This window comes from Gracilinanus agilis, chromosome 5 (assembly GCF_016433145.1).
Source record: "Gracilinanus agilis isolate LMUSP501 chromosome 5, AgileGrace, whole genome shotgun sequence".
NCBI classification, from domain to species: Eukaryota; Metazoa; Chordata; class Mammalia; order Didelphimorphia; family Didelphidae; genus Gracilinanus; species Gracilinanus agilis.
The window spans coordinates 100,622,053-100,649,328 of record NC_058134.1 but is presented as its reverse complement, the minus strand read 5'-3'; the positions used below and the strand labels follow the sequence as shown (position 1 = coordinate 100,649,328).

The window sequence follows — 27,276 nt, the reverse complement described above, 5'->3', positions numbered from 1 at the left end:
AAGGAGGAAGGCAGGCAAAATTCATTTAGTAAAGATTAAGAAATTGAGCAACTCCTTGTACAAGACTGTTGGAAGCTAAGGTTCCCCCAAAGAAGGAAAGATTTATTGCACTAGAATAATTATTGTCTCTTATTCTTCCCTTTATTGATCTCTTAAATTTAATACCTGTTGTCTTTCTTTTGTTTCCTGAATCTTCTGTAATAATTGGCCTTGATATCATTCATTGTATATAACAACAATATTTTTGTCATTATTTTTTATTGTGATACTTGAATGTCAAGCCCTAAGATCATTAGTTTTACAAGTTAAACTCAGATTTTCATCTCATATAATTTTCATAGATAGAATTACTATTCAAAAAACTCTTAGAACAGGAGATGAACATGGGCTCTCTTTTGGAAATGTCAGGGGGCTTGTTATTTTTATGACTAATAAAAGATTATATGGCCCTATCTGACATTTTTTACATGAGGGTCCAGAATTTGAATATTTGACACTGGTTATTCTAAAAGAATCATATAGTACACAAAATGGAAACAATCAGTTAACTAGATAATTTTAACTATGATACATGAAAAAAATTCTAAAATGAATGTTTTAATTATCTTCCTACTAAAATTTTTCTTAATAACAACTAGGCCAGTAGTGGCAAGTATATTTTCCGTCAAAGGCCACTTGCTTTTCTTTAAGTAGCCAATTTGTTCAGTTTGTACTTATTAAAAAAAGAAGAAACACTAATTGTTAAACTTCTCTATTTTTAAAATTATCATCAAATAATAAAACTGTTCACCAAAATCAACAGCTAACAAATATACTTCAATTCCATGATAACGGAACTTTTTTTAAAGTGTGGGGAGAACAGAGGACTTGAAAAGGAAGAAAGTGACAAGGAGATAATAAAGACAAGTAAAAAGGAATTTAGTGTCTTCTATGTGTATTTAGAATGATGGATTTAGAACTGGATGGGACCATGTAACCCAGTGGTTCCCAAACCTTTTTGGCCTACTGCCCCCTTTCCAGAAAAAAAAAATATTACTTAGTGCCCCCTGTCACATACTATCACCGCCCCCTTACAGTTATTCACTGCCCTCAAATGCACCTGTGGCCATCACCACCTCCCTGGATCGCTGCAGCACCCACCAGGGGGCAGTAGCACCCACTTTGGGAATCACTGATCTAGCCCAACTCTCTCATTTTAAAGTTGAGGAAATTGAGGTCCAATGAGTGACTTACTTGGGGTTCTGCAAGTACTGTTTCTCTAACTGGAAGAGCTAGGACGTTTTCCCTCAGTACAAAGAAGTTCCCCATTGTTTTGGTTTTGTCTTATTTCCCCAATATCCAGCACCCTATAGGCATTTAATAAATTTATGTTGAAATTCTATGACCAATCATGCCTCTGGAGCATTTGATGATGCCTTCCACTTTTCAGAAAAGATAGATACCTGTGCCAACCATTATGGATGAAAAAGTAAAACCTGAAAAATTCCCTGATCTCAAGAAGCTTACAAAAGGGGCTACTAAGTGGCTCAGTAGATAGAAAGCCAGGCCTGGAGACAGGATGTCCTGGTCTTAAATCTGACAACAAACACTTGCTATCTCTGTGACCCTAGGCAAGACACTTAATTCCAATTACCTAGCCCTTACCACTCTTCTGCCTTGGAAGCAATATTTAGTGTCAATTCTAAGACATAAGGTAAGGGTTTAAAAAAGAAGAAGAAGCTTAAAATCTACTGGTGAATATAAGTACATGAATAAATATGTAAAAAATTTATACAAAATAAATATAAAATACCTGATGGGGAGACCACTAGCAAGCGGGGTGAGTACAAAAGGAGAGACCAAGAGAAACACATGAAGAAGGACAGAGACAGCGACAGATAAATACCTCGGGATATAGGATGACAAACACACAGAGATGTACACACAGAGAAACACTGAGAGTAATATATGCATACTTGTGAAAAGAGAATAAAAATACACAAAGTCAGAAAGGCACATAAATAGGAAAAGGCGCACAGATGGAGAAAGGTAGGAGGAGAGGGAAGTGATGAGACCTGGGATGTTTGGTGGTTATTGTGCTCATGGTACACCTTACTTTTCACTTTGAGTAGGATCATTTAGAGCCATTTATTACCTACTATTTCAACATTTGAAATGCCAATGATCTAAGCAGAAATTTCATAGAGCTCTTTTTGAACTACAAACATAACCAAAAAAAACTTGCGTCTACACTTTTATTTTCAAATTTCAAAAGTTTCTTTTGGAACTCAATCTGTGTTCCACCATCAAAGTGATGAAGAAATAAGCAAGGTTTTAGAAAATTCCTTCTGAGATTGAGAGGCATTGAGCAATTTACTAGGTTTACCCTTTGACCTAAAAAAGCTACCATATTGCCTTATCCTTGTTCTCTAGGCTATCAGAGCTGCCCCTTCCATTCTGCCTTCAAGTCACAGTTTGAAATCAACATTTATTTCTGTTCTGAGCTTTTCTTTCCTTCTTGGACTCTTTTCCTGTCCCACTCCCACTCCAATCAAATCCAATTTTTTTGGTCTAGCTGGGACCTATTGTTGATGAGAGAACAGAAACAACAAAAGCTCAGTGGGAGGATAATACCTTTTAGAAATTGATGGTTAATTTTTTTTTGGTTGTTAGCCCTGTGAAGACACAACTGTATGGGGGGAAATTTTCAAAGAATATTTTGTTTTATAGTCCAAATGTCCAATATTGTGTTTTTGTGACTCTAAGTTTATCACTCCAGAGTTTCCCTAAGGCTATCTGACAGCTTGGCTTGGGCAAGGGCTCCCTGGTGTTTCAAACACAGGCACATAATTCTCCCACACACTTCAGACCCCTCTGACAAAAGAAAATAGCTTCTTCAGATCATGTTTAAGCTTTTTTTAAAAAACTAATTCAGATATATTGATAGCTTTGGATAGCTATCAGCCAGAAACATCACACCCATTCAAGGTAATTAAACATCCTTAAATGAAATCTTCCTTACAGCAGACAATGAAACTAAATTGTGGCAGGCCACCAAGAGGGGGAAAAAAACCTATAACTGATCTAGATTGGTTTTTGTAAGTAGAGACTAAAGAAAAATACAGAAATATCCTTACGAAGAGTAACTAAGTTTTATGCCTTGATGTGATCAAGGGACAAACAATACCAATAGTATCCATGGTAAGGAAAACAAAGCATCCCAACTCTAAAAGACAAAGATCTAGCTCAATTTATTATTCTATTTTTTTTAATGAAACACTAGATTTTCTTAAATGAAGAAAGTGTTTAAATTTATTATAAAAGTCTTGGGAGTTTTTAAAAGAAATTATTTTAACCAAATATCTGGAGTATATGACATCCTTGAAACAGTCTGCCTTCCTCATTTTAAACTGAGAAAGTAGTCCCTTTATTTCTTGCTCTGAAAAGAGGCAATACCACATTCAGGTCAATTGAATATGCCAATTGATCTCACTGATTTTGAATGTTTGTTCCTGTAATGCAATGCAGTGCATCAGCAGATAGAACACTGCCCCTAGAGTCAGAAAGAATTGTTTTTGTTGTCATTGTTGTTTTTGTTTTAGTGTTTAAAAACTTTCTCAGCATAATGTGTTATCTTTGTAATCCTATGGGTTTTATTTTACTTAGAAATATTATCCTAAAATGGACATAGGTTTCAATAGATTATCAAAAGCATCAATCATAGAAGAAAGTTTAGGAATTTTTGGTTTATCGAAAGGCTATCAGATTCACTCATTGATCATCACAAAGAGGAAACATTAATATATTTTTTAAATCAAATGGCTACTTTTGGCAAACAAATCTGGCCAATTTTTATTAACCAAATCATCAACCAAGCCTAGGAATTTCATTACCTAGACACATGTTCTTTTTCTTTTTAATTGAAATATCCTTATAAGAAACCTACATTGAAATAAAATAGGCCACCAAAACCATGTACTGCTCCTCTGAGTGATCCTTGATTTCAGACATTTATATCTTTTCTTCATTGATTGATTAAAACCCTCCACCCTTTTTTGTCCTGCAAAATTGGGATTTTTCTACAAAAAGGTAAGAGCAGTTGTTACTACTCAAAAATTTTTCTCACTGAAGACAATGCACCAAATTTACTGTTACAGAAGTGTGAAACAGAAATAGCATGGAATCAGGAAGATCTGTGTTCATATCTCACCCTGCAAGTTGCTCAGCCTCTATACTTCAGTGTATGTATCTATAAAAGGAGGAGATTTGATGCAATGTCCCTCTAAGGTTCCTTATAGTTCTAAATCTACAATGTTATAATTCCCTTTAAAAAATGATTCTCTAGTGCCCCCACATTTCTGATCTAGACAAATCCATAGAGCTAGAAAGTATGTGTAGGCCATTACAAACTGAATTATACTCTGAGTAATTCCTATGTTCTTAAAACCATAGCATTTAATTATGCTTTTTTTTTTAATCCTTAACTTCCATTTTAGAATCAATACTATGTGTATGGGTTCCAAGGCAGAAGATCAGGAAGAGTTAGGCTATGAGTAAGTGACTTGCCCAGGATCACACAGCAAGGAAGTGTCTGAGGCCACATTTGAATGCAAGACCTCCCATCTATATACCTGACTTAATTCACTAAGCCACCTAGCTGCCTTTAAATGCTTTTTTAAAAGAGCAGCTTGAAAGATTCTCCTGAGAAATGGCTTTCAAAATGGTAGTATGTCTAAATACCAGACAACATTTTCCAAGATAGAGTAGGGTAATGAAAGAAAAAACAGCAAATCAAGCAAATCACACAACACAGTCATTTTTAATTTGTCCAGGCTCACACAAACCTTTACAGAAATTTGTTTCCAAATCAAACTTACTCTCCTTTCTGAAGACCAATACCTCCAGATTCCTCCAGTCTAAAGTCACTACTTTTGGGAAGCTCAAACCATAGCATAGAGAGTCCAGTAAAATGGCTTTTCACTTTGTTCTTTGTATTTGGAACCTTCTCAGAATGCCTAGGATCTAATTTGACCTAGAAGTGATTTAAGATTAATTCCAGAAAATGATTTCTATATATTAATTTTTGCATGTATGTATAAGTTCTATAATCTCTCTCCCACCTCTCACTGTCTCCTTTTCTTCTCCCTCCCTTCCTTGTCCTTCCTTCCCTCTCACTTCCCTTTTTTTTCTCTTTCCCTCTCTCCTTGTTTCTGCCCCACCACTCTTTTTTTCCACCCAGTATTTACTATCTTTGCTCCCACAGTTCAAGCATCATGGTCATGTCTTTGAGCTTAGGTCTTGGGTCAAATAAAAATATATGATGGCTTTCTTAGAAATGCTAATCAGTTCATAGGTTCATAAATTTATGCCTGGAAGGCACCTGAGATGCCATCTCACCCAGTAATATCATTTTACTGAGACCTAGGGAGTTTAAGTGATTTGCCCAGGGTCATTGTAAATGGCAAATACAGGATGATAGCTTTGGTTATGTTAAATACTATATTGAAATGAACATGATGACTTGTTCTATGACATTCTTACTGAATTGTTATATATTCTATGCTTAGAAACTTACTCTAAAATATGGAAAGGAAGTGTGATATGGTAGATAAAAGTCAGGTATAAGAATCAGAAATTTCTGAATTTAAACCCTGCCTCTGATATATACTGGCTGTGCAACCTTGAGTAAATCATTTCCTTTTTCAGTGCCCCAAGTATCTGCCTTAGACTGTATATTCACAAATAGCTTATTTCCATTCGTATAGTTTTATTTTATTTTTCATTTAAATTTATTTGTTTGTTAATGACAAAACATATATGATATGTATATACATACTATATATGCATATATATATGTATATATATATATAACTATGACATTCACTTCTTTCTGTAGAGGTGGATCTACACAAGGCATTCTTTAAACAATATTTCTGTTGCTAGATATGTTTTCTTAATTTTCTGGTTAAATTCTTCATAATTATAAGTCTTATAAGTCTTTCCATGTTGTTTCCAAAATTAGCATGTGCATCATTTCTTAGAGTGCAGTATTATTCCATCACAATCATATGCCACAATTTAACTATTCCCTGATTAATGGGCATTCCTTCAATTTTCAGTTCTTTGCTACCACAAAGAGAACTGCTATAAATATTTGAGAACATATAGGTTCTTTTCCTTTTTTCCTGATTACTTTAGGAAATAAACCTAATAGCGACATTGCTGGATCAAAAGGTATACACAGTTTTGTAATTCTTTGGGCATGATTCCATATTGCTCTCCAAAATGGTAGGAACAGTTCACAGTTCCACCAACAGTGTATTAGTGTCCCCATTTTTCCATGTTCCCTCCAACATTTGTCATTTTGCCCTTATCATTTTAGCCAATTTGTACAGACTAACATTATAAATTGTCCATGCCAATGGAATTATGAATCATAAATTCAGAGACTTAAAGCTAATCAAAACATGAAAGATTATCTACTCCCACCTTCTCTTTTTATAAATGAAGAGACTGAGGCCCAAAGAAAATAAGTAATATGTCCAAGGCCAAAAGGGTAGTAAGCAACAGAATTGAGATTTGACCTGGGTTCTCTGATGCCAAAACCTTTTCTTTTATGCTTAATAATAGAAAAATTAATAACAATACCACCCAAAATACAAAATTACTTTATAGATCTAATTATACTAATTCTTTGTTCTACATATTTTTGGCTCAAAGTTAAAAAACATGACCTGAACTAATAAGAAATATGCAATTAGCTTCCTTCTACTCAAAATTGTAAATCTGGATGAAGGACAAGATGCTTTAATGTAGAATCAGAAGGAGTTTTCTGAGGCAAGTATCCAGATATCCAATCTGGTTTCTACAGTATTTGTGCCTTCTAACTAATTGACTTGTTAACTATGCTAATATATTCATGTCTCTCTGCTTTTTTTTATTTTTCTTTTAGTAGATAGTGCTGTGGGATTGAATGCCGGAGATTAAAGAGCAAAGACTCACAGAGATTTTTTTTCATCCACCTTCCTATAGGAAACCAGACTTGACATCCAAAACAGCTTATAAAATGTCTGGATATCTCCAAATATTTTATTTCAGCTGCAAATTCAGTTGCCTCTCAAAAGAGGGCCTTTTTTTAATTAGGTGCCACAGCCTAAGGGGGAAAAGCTTCAGCTTAGTAGATTTTGACAGGACCAACTTGAAAGTAAGAATGCTAGGATTCTCTTAACATTCTCAATTTATCTCCTACCACAGTTGTTCAAGGCATGATTAGCTCTGTGAGGACAGGGACAATAACGAAGCTTATTAAATCTGGTCTCTCTGTTGTGTTGTCTCCCAGGTGCTGCAGGAGGCCAGAGGGGATTTCTGGGTTGCATCCGCTCCCTCAGGATGAATGGAGTGACTCTTGATTTGGAAGAAAGAGCAAAAGTCACTCTAGGAGTGAAGCCAGGATGCTCAGGCCATTGCACCAGCTATGGAATGTACTGTGAGAATGGAGGCAAATGTGTGGAGAAGTACAATGGTTATTCCTGTGATTGCTCCAAGACCGCCTACGATGGACCATTTTGCATAAAAGGTAAGATAGGACTATTTTCCAGGTTTACTACTGCTCCCCTTCATGGGTGCAAATCAGCCGGGCATAGACACAGGACCCCTCCTAGAATGAATGACCATCCAGAGCCCACTCCTGAAATTGGAATCAGGTTAGCTCAATCTAGTAATCCTCACAAAGGAAATGGCTGTCCTCAATTTCTCTCATATTCCACTGGACAATTGTCTTGAAGATCACAAACTAAATAGCCAGTTCTCAACCTTGTGATGAATGGTGCAATGATGGACATCCAAATGATGGGATAAGCCTGATTCTCCCACATCACTGAGGTGTGGAGGTATCAGGGCACCCCAGAAAGACAACACGGTGATAAAGTGAATAGAATTTCGGACTTGAAGTCAGGTTATAGAATCCCACCTCAGACCCTTTAAAGATTACCTGGGCAAATGACAACCTCTCTGAATCTCATTTCACTCTCTGGAAATTGGCACCAGCTTAAGAGTGTTGGGAGGATTCAGTGAGATAACCTAGGAACATCCCCTTCATATGTCATATAAATGTCTGTTATCCTTACTGTTCTTAAAGTAGCTTTTTGGCCTAAACTAGTGGTATAGCACCTTCTCTCCTGGGTCTTTAATGCTTCTGGACTATGGGAAGTCTGAGGTCAATCTGTCCCCTGAAGAGAGCCTCATCAAGACTTCTCTTAAGACTGCTTAGGTCTTTTTATTTTATTTTATCTTTATTTTATTCAAATAACAAATTTACACATAAGTTTTTCATGGTTACATGATTCATGTTGTCTCCCTTCCCTCTTCCCTTCCTTCCCCCCCTCCCAGATTTGACAAGCAATCCCACTGGGTTATACGGGCATTGTCACTCAAAACACATTTCCATATTATTCTTTTCTGAAGAATACTTAGGTCTTAAGAGTGTATACACAAATTCTTAGCTAAACTGCTGAATTTCTAAGAGACTCTCATCAAATGGACATTACAGGTTCTCTGATAACAGCCAGGCAGATTGATTCTGAAGAGTCACCTAGCATCCTGACAAATATTTCCCTTTGACTATGTATTGTATTCTTCCTCTTTTCCATTCCACCCTTCATACTACTTATTGAATGCATTTTTTTTTGCATCAGGCTGGTAATGTTATTCAAAAACATTTAGTGTTCCCAACTGCCTATTATAAGGAAATGCAGAAATCCCATCCTTACACTATGGAGTAAAATTCAAACTTCTTTTTCTGGCATTCAAAGCTTTATGTGATGTGTCATTACCCTATCTTTCCAGCCTTATATCATACATCTTCCAACTGTTTCCAGGCAAACTGAGTTACTTCTGCCCCACAAATACACACTGTTCACATCTGCTCACCTTTGCATATATTCTTCACTCTGTCTGGAATCTCTCCATTCCCCCCCCCCCCAATTCCCCTCCAGACTTACTGAGGCTGCTCCTTAAAGGCCAACTTTTACATCATCTTCTCCCTCTTCTCCCCCAGGCAGTCAGGATATGCCCCTCCAGAACATGTGAGACTCTGTGATACAATTTCTCTAAAAGCACTTTTCTCATGATGTTCTATATTATAGTTCTCTGCATTGGTGTCATCCCCCATTTAGGGCAGGGACTGTGTATTACTTAAACTTGGCATTTCCCTTGCAACCAGCACATTTCTCCACAGGCACTTATAAGTTATTGTTGTTACAGTTGACTTTAGGGACCCAAAACTATCATCTTCTTGTAAACCCTGTATTCGTATATGAGCTGGAAAATTCATGTAACTTGTTGGTTACTTCATTTTCCTATATCCTATAGTAGGAGGGGAAAGAGTGGGGCCAGGAAGGAAGAGCTTCCATTTTCCTGCTTTATGAGTTAAGTAGGTACAAATCTCTATTTGCTTTGTAAAGGAATGTAAAGCATTTGGGGAAAGTCTTCAGCAAGCATTGCAGCATCTCTTAATGAGAAGCTTTACATAAACACCCTCTTCATAGGGTCTGTGCCACAGTGACTACATGAAGAGTGGTTTATGCTAGCATTAGTCTTATACAATGGCACCCACGGAGGGTGGCTTTGTTGGGAAATCTCCTCTATACATTCAGGCTACATCTGGCATTGCTTTTAATATGGTAATACAAGTGATGTTAGATGGGGAGGAAAGAAGAGCACAAAACAGCCACAAAGATGGGGAAAGAATCCATTAAAGAAGATGATCTCATATTAACAGTATTATTACAGACTATCTTTCTGTTCCAAACAACAGGAATTCTGTGCTTTCCTTGTGGCACACAATGGGACGGGCTTGTGGATTACATTAATTTTGTTCTTGTAGAAATGACAGTCTCGCAATTACCATTCATTGTGCTGGTGCTAATTTCTCTGTAGTCGTTCTATTGCCAAAGTAACGTCAGAAAGCAATCAAGTAAACACTAATGCTTGAAAGACTCCACTCCGTAAGTACCAATTTAAAGGAAATCACAAGCCTGGTGTTTCTAGAGATTTAGGTTAAATACAGAGGCTCCTACAAAACCCCTGAGGGTTAATAAATATTATGCCTAAATGCTAAGGCAGGCATATCTATCTATCTTTAAGCTTGCATCAGTGTTGAATATAAAGATAAATCAGATTTGCTTCCTTGCTTTCCTTGTTGGTTCAAAGAGCTTACCCAGAATACGTCTAAATACCCTTTTTTAATCATTGCTGAGCGAGATGAGTTTGAGACTGATCCTATTAGGAGAAAAATTGCAAAACTTAGCAGAAATGAGTTTGTGGACACCCGAAGGTCTCAGGTAAAGGCAACTGCTGATTCAGGAAGATAGCAGTAAGCCCCGGACCAAAAGAACGTGTAGCGATTGAAAATAGCAACTCTTGCACCAAGGTGAAGAGCCTTGACATCTTTTATCAAGGCAAAGTTAATCTTTATGGCAGTCATTTGGGAATCTCCAAAGAGCCTCAGCTACCATCTTGGTATTTCCTCCATCCATCCCCTACTCATCCTCAGAAAAATACTTCACCAATGCCAGTGCAGGATCAGGCTATAAGAACAATTATTCTATTTATTGGCAAAAGGACAAATTCCAAATGGCAAGAGAACTTGAAGCCATGGCCAGAAAGAACTGAAGGAACTAGGAATAAACTAGGAATAAACCAAAAGAAAAAAAAAGATTTAGAGAGAACATGATGGTTGTCTTCCAATCATTAAAGGTTTGTTATATGGAAGAGAGGTTAGATTTGCTGTACTTAGGACAAGAAGACAGAACTAGGACCAATGTTTGAAAGTTGAACTGAAGAAAAATTGGGGCTTGATATAGGGAGAAATAACCATTAAAGCTATCCAAAAGAAAAAGTACCCATTTGGTGGGACAATAAGTTGTTCATCAGGGGGAAAGATATATAACCATTTGTCATGGATGTTAGAAAGGATATTCTGCTCAGTTATGGGTTGGTCTCATACTCAAATGGTCTCCTATTCAAATAGAAATTGATCCCTCTGGGCAGCTGGGTAGCTCATTGAGAGTCAGGCTTAGAGACAGGAGGTCCTAGGTTCAAATCCAGCCTAAGACACTTCCCAGCTGCATGACCCTGAGCAAGTCACTTGACCCCCATTGCCCACCCTTACCACTCTTCCACCTAGGAGCCAATACACAGAAGTTAAGGGTTTGAAAAAGAAAGAAAGAAAGAAAGAAAGAAAGAAAGAAAGAAAGAAAGAAAGAAAGAAAGAAAGAAAGAGATCCCGGTAGACCATATATTGAAAGGAGGAACTCTCCAGGAGAAAGGAGATTAAAAACATTGTTGAATGCTCCAGAAAAAGATAAGAAAAAGGAAGGGTGAGATAAGATCATCTTCTTTATCAATGAAAATTTCATTGGTTACCTTTAAGAGAGCACTTTCTGCAGAGAACTGAGGCTGCAAGTTAGATTATTTAGGACTGAGTAAAGAATGAATGAAGAATGCTGAGATAAAGACAGTGAGTATATGTAACTTTTTCTAAAGTTTTTAAAACAGAAGATTCTGGAGAGATACTGATTGAGGGATGGTAAGAAATACTTTTTTAACATAATGAATAATAGATTAATTTGTTATTAATTAAACTATTGCAGAGGGTCTGGTTGAGTCATTTTCAGTTGCATCCAACTCTTCATGACCCCGTTTGGGGTTTTCTTGGCAAAGATACTGGAGTGGGTTGCCATTTCCTTCTCAAGTTCATTTTACAGTTGAAGAAACTAAGGCAATCAGGATTAAGTGACTTGCTCAGGGTCACAGAGAAGATAAGTACTTGAGGGCCAGATTTAAATTCCAGAACATTAACCTTTCTGACTCCAGCCCTGGCCCTCTATCCACTGTGCCACCTAGGTGGGATCAAATCCTTGAGATAAAAAATAGTCATCCTCATTCAGCTATGGATATGTGTGGATTTGAATGTTGGTTGGAGAGACCTTCCTGGCAGGATAGGATCAGAAACAGGCTATACCCTACTCTATTTGTGGCTAAGACCAGCTATGCATCTATACATAGTACAAAAATGTCCCCTAACCAGGAGCCATACTCCCCCCAGCTGGATCAGGACCATTAATATCAGACCATAGCTCTAATTCTCTAGTATAGAATGACACAGCTTGACAGTCAAAAGCGCACTGCATTGAAAGTTGAAAAATTTGGGTTCCAGCCCTAACTTTGTCCCACTTTTAACCCAAGTTTGCAGAAGCCACCTACCTCCCCAACTTGTGTAACAGGTGCTTCCTCTCAAAAATGAAGGACTTGGAACACTTGACCTTAAAGGTTCCTTCCAACTCTCAGGTTTTCTGCATTATAGTTAGCAGAGGAATTAAAGGTTCATCTCTATAACTCAGTGTTTTTCCCCATGGGAGTCTCAACATTCCTGGAGTCCACCCAGGTGTTCTTCTATTGTTTGAAGACCAGAGTTGCTGAGCTAAAATCAGTTCCTCATCCTGCCATGTCCCCATCCTGAGCTGACCTTTACAAACATGGCACTCTACCCAACATTTTGAAATTCCCCTCATTAATTTTTCTGCACTTTTTTTAGTATTCAGACATGCAGCTGCCAAACTTAGACTGCATCTGGAAAGTAATTCTCTCAATGTCTGGAGACCTTTGTTAGAAATTTATTCTTGCCCCAGTCCTCCTCATGCATTCATCAAGTGACTCATTTCATTCTCTGGACCTCAATTTCCTTTTCTGTCAAATGATTTGGAACAGATAAATTTTAAGGTTCTTTCTAGTTATTAATCTCTGGTCCTATGGCAGACAAAATGTGAAAAATTACAAAATGGTTACTAACAGCAATGAGAAAGTCTCTCACAAAGGTGTTTTTTTCACATATTTTTCTTCTTTTTCTCCATAATCTTTGCTTCTGCTGTCCATTCTTTACCTGAGAAAATCAACATCATTTTTGTGATAACGATAAATATTATGAACAGAGCCAAGAAAATCTCCCCACTCCTCTGGTAAAACAATCCACAACTAAATTATCTCCTTAAATTAGTAGCTTTGTTGAACTTTTGTTGTTTGATGAAGTTTTCATAATATCTGAAGAGTACAAGACTGGAGACAAAGCTGTCACTACCGAGTCATATTTTGTTGTTGTTCAGTCATTTTAGTTCTGTCTGACACTTTGTGACTCACCCCATTTGGACCTTTCTTGCCACAGATACTGGAGTAGTTTTCCATTTTCTTCTCTGATTCATTGTAGATGAGAAAATTGGGGCTAATAGAGTTAAGTGACTTACCTAGGGTCACACAGCTATATAGTTTGGTGCACATCTCAATTCTCTGGGCCTTGTTGTCCTTATCTGTGAAATGAGTAAACTAAATTAAATGACCTCCAAGTTCCCTTCTAATTCTTTTGGAAACCTTTGACCCCATGAACTATTAATTTGGTCAATCCAGTAACTAAATTTAAAGGGGGGAAAAATGGAAAGAAGCCATCTAGAGTAGTGGGAAGAGAAACATACATTTAGAGACAGGAAACCAGAATTCTTTTAATTTTATGCTTTTTTTCTTCACCTCCAATAAACTGAATTTTCCCCTGTGCCCCCCGTAATTCCTAATTATAGCACTTTCTCTTGGTTTTCCTCCTAAACATATGACAGCTCCCTCTCAGTTTCTTTTTTTGAATATTCATCCATTTCATGTCTACTAATTGTGAGTTGTTTAGTCCCAACCTCTGTCTGATCTGACCCCTCTTCTCTTTTCTCATCTGATGATCTCCTCAGCATCCAAGGATCATACTATCATCTCTGTGTGTATGATTCTCAGGTCTATGTAACCATTTCTTGTCTTTCTCCTGAGCTCTGGTCCTGTATCACCAGCAGTCCAATATAAATTTCAAACTGGATCGCTAGCAGGCATACCAAGACATGTCCCAAATTACTCATTATTCTTCCTCCAAAATTCATTTCTCTTGAGGACTTCCTTGCTTCTATTAAGAACACTGCTATCTTTGTAAGATTTAAATTAATGTTCAATAACTCCAAGTATTATATTTTGTTTATTAATAATCACTTGAAGTAGAAAGAAAATAAACTAAAAGGAATAGAAGTTCAAACCTAATTATCTAATAAAAAGTAAACCCACATGAGTAAGTTCTCCTGCCTTCCCAAAAGCCCTCTTCTGCAATTCCAATCAGGGAAAAAGAGAGAGAGGCGGAGTCACACACACAAACTTTAACTCCAAAATGCAAGGACGTATGTGAGAACATAAGTGGGATGCTAGGATATAGAATTCTGGGGAGCAGCTCCTAATTACACATCCTTCTAGTCATCCAGGTTCTTTGGGGGACACTTTCAACTTTCAGTCATTCAGGTATACAAACCTAGAATCATCCTTAATCCTTTACTCTCATTCATCCACATATCCTGTCAGCTGCCAATTTTTGTCATCTCTACTTTTACAGCATCTCTTATATTATATCCCATTCTTTCCACATCACAAAGCTACCGTCTTAGTTCAAGCTGGGAGAGAAAAGAGTCCACATGTGCCACACTAGTCAAACTACTGCTACCATATACCTTCAAAAGCTACTAGAGATAAACCAGAACCTTGAGCCCAGGAGCTTTGAGATTATCAATGTCCCAAGATTGTTGGTCTTGTTTCTACTTCAGTCCTATAGCCATCAATGAGAGAAGCAATCATCTGGGTAAGGAGCTCACCTTCCTCCCCACCACCAACACTGACTTCTGACCACCTGATAACAAAGGGCAAATAAACTCAAAAGCAATGATACAGTTGTAGCACCCCTGTTCTCTCAAACCACTGGAGCCATCATTCTGGAAAGCAAACCACATGGAGTTTTAACCTGATGAATATGTCTGAGGGTGCTGCAGCCACAACTACTAAATATTCAGGGAAGAAAGTTCTTACTGTCAAAGTGCTAAAGACTGTAAAATGGCTCAACATCAGAAATGGACCTAATTTAGTTAGTTAATTTAAAGTTGATACTCTACCACACTGTAATCTAAGGATCACTGGATTTGAGGAAATCATTCTTACACAAAGAACCTTCCATCTGTGTTGTCCTTGGAATGTGAGCTCCTTGAGAGTCGAGAATGTCTTACTTTTTCTGTTACTTTTCCCAACATTTAGTGTAGTACCTGGCACAGAGGAGGCACTTAATAAATATTTTTGATTGAATGACTTATTGTAATTCTATAGAAATTCCCACTCACCAGGGGAGAGGCAATGGTTCCCCCTAGGCAAGTATAGAATTGGTTTTCTATGCTTCCTTTCCCTCCTCTTCATAGTTTCTAGCTTGGTTGTGGAGGGATAGAGGAATGAACAGTAAGGTCTGAATATATAAGAATATGTGGATAAAGTATTATTGAAAGTTATGTTGACTCAGTGACCCAAGGTTCTACTCTGCTAGTAAATCAGTATTGGGGGCGGGGGGTGAGGGAGGGAAGGTGCAGCATTGACACAACACACCAGCAAGAGGGAAAATTATAAAACTGGCTGCAAATTAATAATTTTATTAATCAAAGGTAGTAGGGGGAAAAGATGGAAAAATAGGATAGAGATTTATAGGTTACTTTCCTTGTTGCTCTATTTAGCTTGCTATTCTGTGGCCACTGTTAGGGCCTGCTAACTGTAAGAGGTAAAAGGGGGTTTTTGGATAGGTTGAATATTAAAAGGTTTGGTTGCCAGGGAATTGAATAATTATCAATTCCCAATTAAAGAATAACCTCAAATCAAAATTACTTCTATGGAAGTTTATTTACAAATGAGAAGAGAGAAAGAAATTAAGAAATTTAGAAAGAGGATAAGGTAAGATAATTAACCTGACAAACTAAATAATTCACCTAGGTCCCTGGTTTAACCCAAGCAGATCTAACTAGTCCTCAATTGGAAAAAGGACAAGCCTTGGGCCGAGGGCCTAACTAATCCTCAATTGGAAAAGGCCAAGCCTTGAGCCAAGGGCCAAGGCCCAAAGGCCCCAGAGATGTATGTAGCAAACGCTTCAGTCATAAAGTCTCTTTTGAAAGGGAAGTTCCTTAAGAGAAGTTCAGGAAGATTCAGTCTATACACTCACCATGTGGAATACCAAAGATTTAAGAACAGTCTCACCAGCTCCAGAGCTCCTCCAAGTCCCAGTCACGAACCAAAAGTGCTCCTTCAAATTCAAGACACAAACCCAAAAAGCCCCGCTGAACTCACTGAATTCCCTTTTAAAGGGGCTTCTTATGCATCACTTCCTGTGCCTTCCTCCTAGTTTATGTGTCCAATCACAACAGATGCTTTTCTTAGGACTGCCCAGGAGGCAGTCAGTAAATTCCAATTCATCACCCACTCTAGCACATGTGGGTCACAGACCTCCCAACTTGGGAGTTAAGTGGAAATGTTTTCACCTTTGGTGATTAAATCTAAAGATGGGCAGGATAGATTTAATCTCATCATCACAATCCCCCCATGATCATTTGGGAGACTCATCTCCCCAATTGATCATTTGACATAATTATCTTGTACCCCTAAAAATCTTCTAACTACAATACTTAGAAATAAGAGATAAGTAGAAGACATAGAAAGAGAGAGAGCAAAACCAATGTTTTGCTAGACACATTGACAAAAATCCAATTAGGGGGCAATCCCCTTTGGCATAAGAGTTTACAATTCAAAATAATTGTGTTCAGTCCCCTTAAGTTCAATCAGTTGCACCCCAAAGTTCATCTTGGATTGTCTTGATTCAGTGTAGGTTTCTGCAGGCATATTTTCTGGATCATCTTGATTCATAGTAGGTTTCTACAGGCATCTTTCTCCAAATAGTTCATTTTCTGGATTCAAAGCAGGCTTCTTTTCCTGAAAATTTTCTTTAACAAAATTTTAAAACTTGGATTTTTATAAAAATACAATCTCCCCCTGAAGAGGATGTTTAATCTCATTATCACATAAACACTCTCTTAGAGAAGTCTAATAAGCAACAAAACAGAAGTGAAGAGAGCAAAATCCCCTCTTGCGTCAGTTTATCAAATTTTTGATCTACACACTCTCATGCATTCATGTCTTGAGATCCAACTGTGGCTCTCTATTTTTCCTGGGCCACCCAATAGGGCAATCCAGGGGACAGTGCAGGGAACATCACCCTGCGCCCTGTCTTGTGATCTCTTAATTCTGTTGCTGCCTTTTTCCAGCTTCCATTCTATCCTTGTACCCAATCTACTCAATGATTTCCTTCACACAATCTTCTATTCCGGGTCAAGTTCAGGCTCATGCCAGGTGTGCAGGTAGTCAACAGCAGATGATATCACCTATATGACCCCAGAAAAGAGGGAGGGTAAGTTTCCTTTGCATACACCAAAATTCAGAGGGAGATTATGTGATTTGTTTTCTTCAGCCAAAAGAGAGTACTGAGCTTAGCACCTCATCGATAAGAATAATCTTTTAAAACCAGAAGTTTTAATTAAATTAATTAAAATCAGATGCCTCTTCTTCAGCTTTCCTCATCCCATCTCCACCTCATTCTAGATAATTTCTTCCCTACCGAACCTAGCTACACCCTGATACTTCTAGTGTTTCTGTCTTCGTCTCTAACACCCACGAGACCATGGCCTTAGGATTTCTGTTTTCCTAAGGTCAAACTATTTCCCTCAACTCTACCGCAAAATTCCCTTCAGCTGAATTGGCCTTATATAGTTGATTTGGGGAAGGAGATCATCTTTCTTGGTACTTATCATAGGCTCTAGAATTTCTAAGGGTCACAACATTTATCTTGGGGGCAAGACAAAAAAGGCATAGAAATGGAAGAGAAGGCAATAAGGCTTTGCTTTAACTTAAAAGAGAGTTGTTTGAGGAAATGGATATTGGGAAGTAGAGACAGAAGAAGAATTTGGAGGGAGAATGAAGAACTGGGAAAGAGAACATCTTACAAACAATTCTTTAAGCTGGAGGGCTTCTCATAATATTAACCTTTGTTTCTAGCCTTTATAACTACTGATAACTCCTGAGAAAAAACCAAAGCTTCTGCTAGCATGCATGTTGTTCACTAATATTTTTTACTTCAGTTTCCTCAACAGTGAACAGAACTCTAAACTATGTGTGATTAAAAAAAAAAAAAAAAACTATGAATCTCCTTTATCTCAGCCAAAATCATAGCTGTATGATTTCTGCTAAGATTGCTAATACATTGCTCCTCTCTCATGATTCTAAAAGGAACCTTCTGGTCTCATAAATTGTCCAGAATGTTTTGCTTTTAAATTACACACCTTTCCTGAGCCCCTGCAGGCAGACCTGTTCACCAAATACCACATTGTCCTTGAGCAGTTCATCATGTCTACAGGGGATAACTACCAGCCTTTGACATTCAATTTCTCCACTAGACAACATTTTTTATGTGTATGTCATTTCCAATTGGTGGACCAAGCATCAAAGATTGAGCTCATTGCCGACTTTCCTTTCTTGGCATGAAGATAGTATGAAGAAGTCTATATGCCACTAATCAAAAAAATAAAAAAAATCAATTTTAAATAGGTTTTAGCTGATCCGACCTAGGTTTTTTCTTTGGTTTTGATTTCTAGCTTTTACAAAGGAATATTTACTGAAAGGACATAGCAAAAACAAAAGTATAGTCATTTCCCTCCCTCAGTTCTAGGGCATACTCCTCCCTACCCCATACCACTTAATTCCCTGAATAGGTTGGTTTCACATTTAAATCAAGGGATACAAGGCATTCACTCTCACAAAATTTACTTCCAAATACATCCTAACCAATGGATAGTACTACTCCCTGTCTTATAGAACCAGACAACTTAACTACAAAGTCAACCAGCCTTGTAGTACTGGTTCCTCCTTAGGTTTGTGCCAGGGCACTGGGTTTGACTGATCATAAACTCTGGTCTGCACTCAGGCTCCCAGACTTCTGGTTATGGTTCGGACTCTTTAAAGTTAACAAGATGGCAGCTTTCCATATGAACTAGAAGAACCTCAATGAATGATGCAGAGTGAAATGAGCAGAACCAGGAGAACATTGTACACAGAAAGTAAAACATTGTGGAAAAATCCAGTGTAATGGATTTTGCTACTAGTAGCAATGCAACAAGCCAGGACACTCCTGAAGGACTTATGTAAAAGAATTCTATCCACCTTGAGAGAAAGCACTATGGGAGTAGAAATGCAAAAGCAAAACATATAACATCACTCATCACATGTATATATGGGTATGTGATTTGGGGTTTAGGCCTTAAAAAATCACTCTATAGCAAAAATGAATATGGAAATGGAAATAGGTATCAAGTGACAACATTTGTACAACCCACTGGAATTGCTTATCAGCTCTGGGAGGAGGGGAGAGAAGAGGGGAGGAAAGAAAATGAATCATGTAAACTTGGGAAAATATCTAAATACAAATAAATAAATGAACAATCAAATAAATAAATGAAGGAATGAACAAGTAAATAAATAAATGAATGAATGAATAAATAAATAGATAGATAGATAAGCAAATAAATAAATAAATGGGTGAATGAATGAATGAATAAATGAATAAGTGGGTGGATAAATAAATAAATGAATGAATGAATAAATGAATGAATGAATGAATGAATGGAATTTTACTCCCCAAAATAAAATAAAGCTAATAAGATTGCAGCCTTATCTGTTCTAACCAGTATCCCTTCACATGCTTAGGGGGAAAAGTAGATATGTCAGTGATAAAAGAAATAGAAGGTCTTTATGCAGATGGCTTCAGATGAATACTGGTGGGAAGAGTTGAACAGATAATTCTATCTGTGAAAAAAAAAATTTTCCAAGAAGCTTTCTTGATTTTAATTCTTTTTACTAAGTAGATAGTGGCTTCTAAAATATTCTAATCCCATAGCACCAAGTTCTCACTGAAAGGGGCAGTGCTGAATTTATAATACAGGTACATGTTTAATGAGCCTGCTCAGGTCTCTCTGACTAACATAGAATAAGGGTTTCATGAAGGAATTAAATTCCTCTCAGTGTACTGATAAAGGTAGAATGTTCTTTATAGTGAATATTAAAATTGTCTCATCAGATTTTTGTTACATCTTGTAACCAAAATTTTTCCAAAAGAAATTCATTTCAATCAATTATTATTAAGCACCTTCTTTGTGCCAGGCATTGGATAAAGACTAAAATGAAAATAGCCCTTATCCTCAGGAAGCCTTTGTTCTACTTGGTCATATCTGTCATATTATGCAGATAATGAGGATAAGATGGTAGGATATTGGGAAGTCTCTTGAGCATCACATAGACCTATGATGGCAAACCTTTTTGAACCTTTTAGACACTACATGCCATGCCCTCTCCCCCGCCCCCTTACGACAGACAGAGGTGGAAGAAAGGGAGGGAGTGACCCAGGTACTCCTCTCAGGGGAGGGAACAAGCACTTCCATTGGGCTGCTAGGCAGAGGAGAGGGTAGGCACAATGGGGAGGCATAAGGGAGTAGTTCCACTTGAGTCCCTCTGCCTTTCTAGTCACTAACTCTGGAGTAGGATGGTGCATGTGCCCACAAAGAGGTCTCTTTGGCATGCATGCCATAAGTTCGCCATCATGGACACAGATCATCCCAAATGCATATGGATAGTAAAGAATTGAACCATGATTTGACTACAAGTCCTCTTGTGTCAGATTCATTGTCCGTGATATCATTAATGTGCCAACTTTCACATTAGACCTTATTTCTCCAGAATTCATCTTCTTCTTAAAATAAGGTAGGATTATAGTATATTAATGTGTCTTCAAGTTTCTTGGATAAGATTTGAATGCAGATCTTTCTGATGGAGGAGGACAACTGTTCTATCCACTATTGCCACCTACCTTCTTAGAAGATATCTTTTCTTTTCCCTAGGGAGAAAGCAAGCATACTACCCTCTCTGTTTCATGTTGTGGTCATGAAAGTGCAGGCTCCTGTAGCTTACTGAAAAAAAATTTAGTAGCTACCATTAAATTCTGATTATGACAATTACTATATTAAAATCAGAGATGCCAAGGATTACTAGCTATAAAATCGTGGGATCCCATAGAAATGTAAATGTGGTTCTTAGAGGTTATAGGCATGAAAACAAGGTTTGGGGCCACAAATATATGGATTATTCATAAATGCTTTGTTTATAAATCAGGACCTGCCTGAATTCAGTCAAGTAGAAATATTGAGATAAGATTTAATCTATTTGATCTCTTTTTAAACCCCTATACCTTCTTGAAAGAGAGAGGATTAGGGTAGTTAGGTCACATATGGATACCAAATAGAATACAACCTCATTAATTTAGAGTACACTAATTTGTAACTGTGATAAATTTTGAAATATGCTATAAGGAAGTTTCTATCTATTCTAGATAGAATGGAAACAGCTTCTTATGAAAATTAATTGCTCAAATAAAATTGCTGGGGGAATTTTTAACCTACTTAAGAGAACAAACTTCTCTTAACTTATTACAACTGTTTACATTTAAACCATTTGTCATATTATTAGATGCTCATTATTTTCCATTTTTTAAAAGAAGCTTTCCTAAGGATTATTAATTATAAATTCTTTATTGCTCTTAACCACATAAAACAATAGCAATAATAATTCAATTATATGAGACTTTAAATTTACAAAATACATTTTCCATGATGCTGAAAAGAAGGCATTTTCTGAGAGAGCTTTATTGAAAAAGAAAAAGAAACAGTTTGAGATTTTTATGTCTTGAGTTGATTTCAAATATCAAAAGGGAGCCAAATCACTTAATCTCTGTTTGCCTCCATTTTCTCAACTGTAGATTGGAAATAATAATACCACCGCCTATCTCCTGGGGTTGTTTAAGAATCAAATGAGTTAATATTTTGTAAAGCATTTAGCATTGTTCCCTTCTCCTAGTAGGTGCTATATAAATGCTTATTTCTTTTCCTTATTATTGATCAATCTGCAAGCATTTATTAAGTGCCAACTAATATAATATAGTTTTATTTTTCATTGTCTTTGTGAATTTTATTTTGTGTGAAATAGAAGGTAAATTGGATCTGGAGTCTAAGCTAGATTCCAATCCCATCTAAAAACTGTATATCCCCTCTCAGGACCTTATTTCTCTCATTTATACAAGGAGGTTGACTTTATCACTAATCTCCTATCCAGATCTAAATATTGTTATTATTGTACAGTCACATCAGTTGAGGCAAACTCTTTGGGACTCATTTGGGGTTTTTTTTGGCAAAGATCCTGGAGTGCTTTGACATTTTTCCTCTACAGCTATTTTTATAGATCAAGGAACTAAAGCAAACAGGATTAAGTGACTAGCCCAGGATCACACAGTTAGTAAGTATCTGAGGCCACATTTGAACCCATGAAGAGTAGTTGTCCTGATTCTCTATCCACTGCCCACCTAGATGCCCATATCTAAATATATGATCCTATAAAATAATGTATAGAAAAGCACTTTGAAAAGCCTTTTGAAAACATAAAGCTATGTGTAATCAATATGAGGTGTCATTATTAGCTCCTCCTGGATCCAAAGGGTTTAGCAGGTAGATATTAGACCAGGCTAGCAAGTGATAGCAGTGTTCAGAGGCTTTGTGTGATGAGCTACTTTATCAAGCTTTGCACAGCTTCCACCTGCTAATTCAGTGTAAATGTTCCTTTACAGAGAGAAGCTGTGCCCTGAGGGCTATTTAAATGAGCTCTTTCTCTTGAGTTCCTATGGCAGAGTCTAGCATTTGTAAAGTGCCAGGAAGCTTTAGACTTCCCAGTAAAAGCCTTTTGTTACTTTCAGGGATATTCTCCCTGTCAGTCCTTGGAGTCTCCAAGTAAATGAACTCTGTTACCTTGGCTGATCTCCTGCTTACTTCAGTGACTTGTCATAAATTATTTGACCTGATTTGAAGCTGGATCAGATCAGCCCCCAGCCTCAAACAAGTGAGGTGTCCAAAGCATGCCCCGGGGTCGCAATTAAAGTCTCTTAAAATAACATTGAGATCTTAACCATCATAAAGTTTCCCACAAAATATGGATTGACTGTGGTGTTCAAGAAGCCTTTTCTAAAATGCAGAATTGAATTCAAGTTCTGTACTCTTTCTCTGATTTGGTTTAGTGGAAAAAAGCCTAGATCTAGAATCATACAACTCTTGGACAAGACATCCAACCTCTCTGATCCTGACTGTCCCATCTGTAAATCTATACAACTGATGGGGTGAATATGAGCAATAAAGGGAAGAATACATTGAAAGGGATCCCCTGGTGCCAAATCAAGGCTCTTTTCACTAAAAGACATTTGTGTGGTGAAAATGATAAAGCATTGGACTCAGGCAAGAAGAACTGAATTCAGATTCAGCTTCAGATGCTTAATAACTGGGCAAGTCACTTGGTTTATGTCTCACTCAGTTCCTTCATCTATATGATGGAGATTACAACAGAACTACTTCTAGGGTATTATGATACTACAGTGAGATCATATTGGTAAAGTTCTTTCTAAATCCTAAAGCCTATATAAATGTTAGCTATCATTATTCCATTATACAGTTCTTCTATATTCACCATTGTTTGGGGATGGTAAATTCAGAGCTGGAAAGAAGCTTAGAGATCATAAAATCCACTTCTTTTACAAATGAGGAAACTGGATCACAGAGAGAAAAAATGCCTCAGCCAAGGCAATACAAGTAGCCCAGCTGTGACTTGAACCCTGGGATGCTGAACCCCAAATCCAACCCTTGGTCCACTACACTAGAACACACAGAAAGCTTTATTTCCCATTTCCAAGAAGAAAGAAGTTGAGGCTTGGTATCACACAGCAAGTCAGTGACAGAAATGGAATTTGAATCCATGTCTCTTGACTCCAGATCCCATGCCATTTCTATTGTGTAATATGGCCTTCTTTTCTATAGGACCATAAAGTGTTATCAATTAATAATATGAGGAAGAGGAATCTTAAAGTATTTACTAAGTACTTATTGTATTCTATGCATTTGATATCTTTCTCCAAACTTCAAATAAGATTCCAAATAGGAATATTCCAACTACTCATAAAATATTCAAATAGATTTTGATGTAGACTTCTATCTACCTTGCCTGTGTAACACAAGTGATTCTTCTTCACATCTTCTCATAAGTTTGACAGAGGGAATCTGCCCAAGGTCTAGAGGCATGCTTCAGTTTCTCTTGATATCAAAAAATAATACAAAATTGGTGATTCAGAGTATTTTACCTTACTAAACTTATCTTGACATCTTCAAAATAATCATATTTTACTCTGTTTACCACTACAATGCTGTAATAAAATATATCCACTAACTGGATCTTGCAAGTTCAGGGTTTTTTGTTTGTTTTTTAAATACACACACACACACACACACACACACACATATATATATATACATATATATATGTATATATATATATATATATACACCATGGAAATCCAACTAAAATGCCAGTGTAGGTTATGATATTTTTGCTTACTTTTTGCTAGTTATATGTGTGTTTTCATTTGACCATACAGCTAGACCTAGAGAAAAACTCCTAGTCCTCATTTTACAAATAAAGAAATTGAGGCTAAAGAAAGTTACCAAGGTCAGACAGGTAGTAAACTTGAGAGGCAAGATTCAAACCTGGTCCTTTGACTCTTACCACCATCCTATGCTTTCAGTAGATCCATATATTTCCAATATTCTCTTTTACGATTCTATATAGTATACTATTTGACTCATGATAATCACTTATTTTCACATTTAACTTAAAATCAAAGAATCATTTCCAGAGAGACTTTTTTCCTATGACCAATAAATTTGTCAGTGATCCAGATTTTCAGCTTTTTGTGCTAACATTCAAATGCCATTGCACGTCTTGGTTTAACATTTATTTTACTTTATTTGTTTTTTATGCTAAAAGCTTAACAGAATCTTAGCTGAATAGGTTTTTGTAGACTTTGGAAAATGGAAATGTAATTCTCCAAAGAGCTATGAGGTTCATTAGGCTAGAGTTACAGTGATGGTCATGAAATGGGACTGGCCTTGAAGGCCAGAAAACAAGTTGGTCAGGCTTTATACTGATATTGGCTATTTGAGTGACCTTGGGCAAGTTCATTTAGCTCTCTGGGTCTCATTTTACATTTGAAAAATGAGCCAGTTGGATTAGATCTCAGAAAGACCCTCAGAGTCCAATTTATAACCTCTGGAATTCCCTCTAGAAAATACCCAAGGAGTGGTCATCCTACATTTTCTGGAAAAACTCTGGGAAGATCTACTTTTGGAGTATTCTAATTGTTAAGCTTGGATCAAGATTTCTTAACTTTCCTTAAATTGGCAGTTCTTAAATTCGGTCTTGAACTTAAATTTGATTTGTTTATAACAAAATTTCAGTGTAATTGATTTCATTCATAATTCTGTTTATTTTATCTTGTGCATTTAAAAATATAAAGGTCTATAGCAGTGGTTCTCCAAACTTTTTTGGCCTACCACCCCCTTTCCAGAAAAAATATTACTTAGCACCTCCTGTCACATACTATCACCACCCCCTTACAGTTATTCACTGCCCCCAAATGCACCTGTGGCCATCACTGTCTCCCTGGATCGCTGCAGCACCCACCAGGGGGCGGTGGCGCCCACTTTGGGAATCACTGGTCTATAGGCTTCATTAGACGGGTAGACACAAAAAAGGGTAAGAACCTCCAACTTGGATGAGAATCTCTAAGGTGCTTTGCAGTATTAACCTGCAATGGAACCATACTTGATTTAGCTTTGGTAAAGATAGACATTGGACCATCTTTGGATCTTCCACTGTCACTATATATATTAAGATAACTTGTTGGCTACAGGAGTGGGGTGAGAGGAGGAGAGGAAAAGAACATGATTCATGGAACTATGGAAAAATATTCAAAAATAAATAAATGAATGAATGAACAAACAAACAAACAAATAAATAAATGATTGAATTAATTGATTATTTGATTGATTGATAGATGAACTTTTAAAAAAAGATAACTTTACCTCAGTGCTTTTGAATAAACCTTTAAATAGACTCAGACCACCAATAGTATAAATCACAAAATAAATTCATGGGTTCGATACATACATACCCTACTGCAGATTATGCTTTTTTTACTACTTTACTGTTACCCTAAAGATTCCCCCCCTTCCTTAGTGCTCTGAGCAGTTTCCTAATATATTCCTTCAAGTTAGATCCCTTCTCCATCCATCTCTATATCTCTTCTGTATAACTGAGTGGGGGAAGACCCTTATAGCCAGATATGAATGGAACCAAATTCTGGGTATTTCACTACAAGAGCTAGAAAACAAGGGATTCCTTTCTGTTTTTAGAACATGCCACTCAAACCCTGGATGCTTAGTGTTACCGGATTAGAGGAAATAAAGTATTTCCTATTCACCCATTTCTAAGGGGGAGTGGGAGGTAGAAGGGTGGGACAGTGAAACAAGAGACAAAGTAAGTCTAGCCAAATAAATTCCTCTGACATAGGAGTCTGCTAACAACTGATTTATAGCAAAACAGGTGACTTATAGTGTAAATATAGGTCATGGACTGTGGGTTTTCTTATTGATGAAATTCATGCTTTGAATTACTGATTGATGGCTGCACAGGAATTGCAATGCCCCCAGCTCTGATCTGGGGCAGATAATGCAGCGTGAAATAAGCCTTGATGATAACCGGATATTACAATATCTAGACAAACAGAACATTCTCAAAATATCCCTCACCTTTTACTAAGGGGTAAAGGAAGTGTAGGTTAGATGTTTTCACTGTGGAGTCTTCAGTTTGATACAACAAACATTTTTAAAGTTCCCACTGTGTACAAAGCATTTTGTTAAGACTAACTGTCTTTTCTTTCAAGGAACTTAAAATCTACACAACATGGTAAACACGAAAATTTGTATTGCATGATTTGTGCAGCCTGTATTATATTTAAGCTGCCTTCTTGGGGAAGGGGGAGAGAAGAGAAGAAGGGAAAGAACATGGATTGCAAAATGTCTGAAAATTATTATTAAAAATTACATCAATATGTAATCTGGGAAAAATTTAAACTTAAAATCCGATAGAGTTATGTGAAATAATTTTGAGATTAAATTAGACAAGTAAATAACCACATGCACATATATATATATGAGAATATACATATATAAAATATACTTTTTTTACCAAATCTTTGAGGAATGCCCTCTACAAATGTATATCAACAGTTTGGATTTTTAGAGAGAAACTTAATGCACCAAGAGTGTAAATGATTTGCCCAGAATCACAAAGGCAATTTGCATCAGAAGAACTAGAACTCAGATCCCATTCCAAGATCAA

The 27,276-nt window shown here is 36.9% G+C and overlaps 1 protein-coding gene across 1 annotated transcript in view; it reads left to right on the top strand.

Moving 5' to 3' along the window:
* CNTNAP2 (contactin associated protein 2) overlaps positions 1 to 27,276 on the top strand; it is a 1,887,185-nt gene that overhangs the window by 1,625,482 nt on the left and 234,427 nt on the right. Inside the window, exon 20 of the mRNA XM_044678981.1 lies at positions 7,319 to 7,555. Within this exon, the coding sequence (XP_044534916.1) occupies positions 7,319 to 7,555 (237 nt within the window). The remainder of the gene's footprint in view (positions 1 to 7,318; positions 7,556 to 27,276) is intronic.